Genomic DNA, 758 nt, shown 5'->3' on the forward strand with positions numbered 1-758 from the left:
CAGAAACACAAGTCAAGACAGGGAGCCGAGGTGTCAAACAAGTTATTAGACTGTCACTGTGCGTTTACTTGTAAACTAGCAATACTTTAAGGTCAAAAATGCTAGAAAAAAAGTCTCCATAAGTTAATTAAATCTGTAACAACTTACAGAAAATTATAACATAAATGTGAAAGGTTTACTTTTCGGAGTAGGTTTAGAGGTTGAGTATATGTATGGGTTAGTCTGAAGCAATTATAATGTGCATTATTTATACCTGTAGGAATGGTTCGCAAAAGAAAAATTAATAAACATAAATGTATTTATGTGATATATTATTTGATATATATATATTTTTTTTTTTTGGTGAACTATTCCTTTAAAAACAATACGTCTATTTGGATAGCTAGGTAAATGTGTGTGTGTGTGTGTGTGTGTGTGTGTGTGTTTGTGTGTGTGTGTGTGAACACAGTGAATCTTCTTTCCATCAACGCTCCTTGTGCACTTTCTTATTAGACAGGCTGCAAAATTACATAAAAAGGGAATTAGTTCCCTTTTTATAATTCCCTTTTTATAACAAATATAATTTGTATTACCCTAAACTGCAATAGCTCTTTAGTGCATAATGACTATATTGAGCGACTGTTTATCAATTTAGCGAATCCCATTTATTTACTCCATAGAGAAACTGATTTTCAACAATACTATATGTCTATTAAAGGGGTCATATGATGCGATTTCAAGTTTTCCTTTCTCTTTGAAGTGTTACAAGCTCTTGGTGC

At 31.9% G+C, this 758-nt stretch overlaps 1 protein-coding gene across 2 annotated transcripts in view; it reads right to left on the reverse strand.

Moving 5' to 3' along the window:
- Positions 1-307: 307 nt before the first annotated feature.
- Positions 308-758, reverse strand: part of slc4a10b (solute carrier family 4 member 10b) — an 80,586-nt gene continuing 80,135 nt past the window's right edge. For both annotated transcript variants that reach the window (XM_016468859.1, XM_016468860.1), the window contains one exon: positions 308-497. In XM_016468859.1, the coding sequence (XP_016324345.1) occupies positions 464-497 (34 nt within the window). In that variant the 3' untranslated portion in view covers positions 308-463. The remainder of the gene's footprint in view (positions 498-758) is intronic.

Source organism: Sinocyclocheilus anshuiensis, unplaced genomic scaffold (assembly GCF_001515605.1).
Source record: "Sinocyclocheilus anshuiensis isolate Anshui unplaced genomic scaffold, SAMN03320099.WGS_v1.1 scaffold680, whole genome shotgun sequence".
Classification (NCBI taxonomy): domain Eukaryota; kingdom Metazoa; phylum Chordata; class Actinopteri; order Cypriniformes; family Cyprinidae; genus Sinocyclocheilus; species Sinocyclocheilus anshuiensis.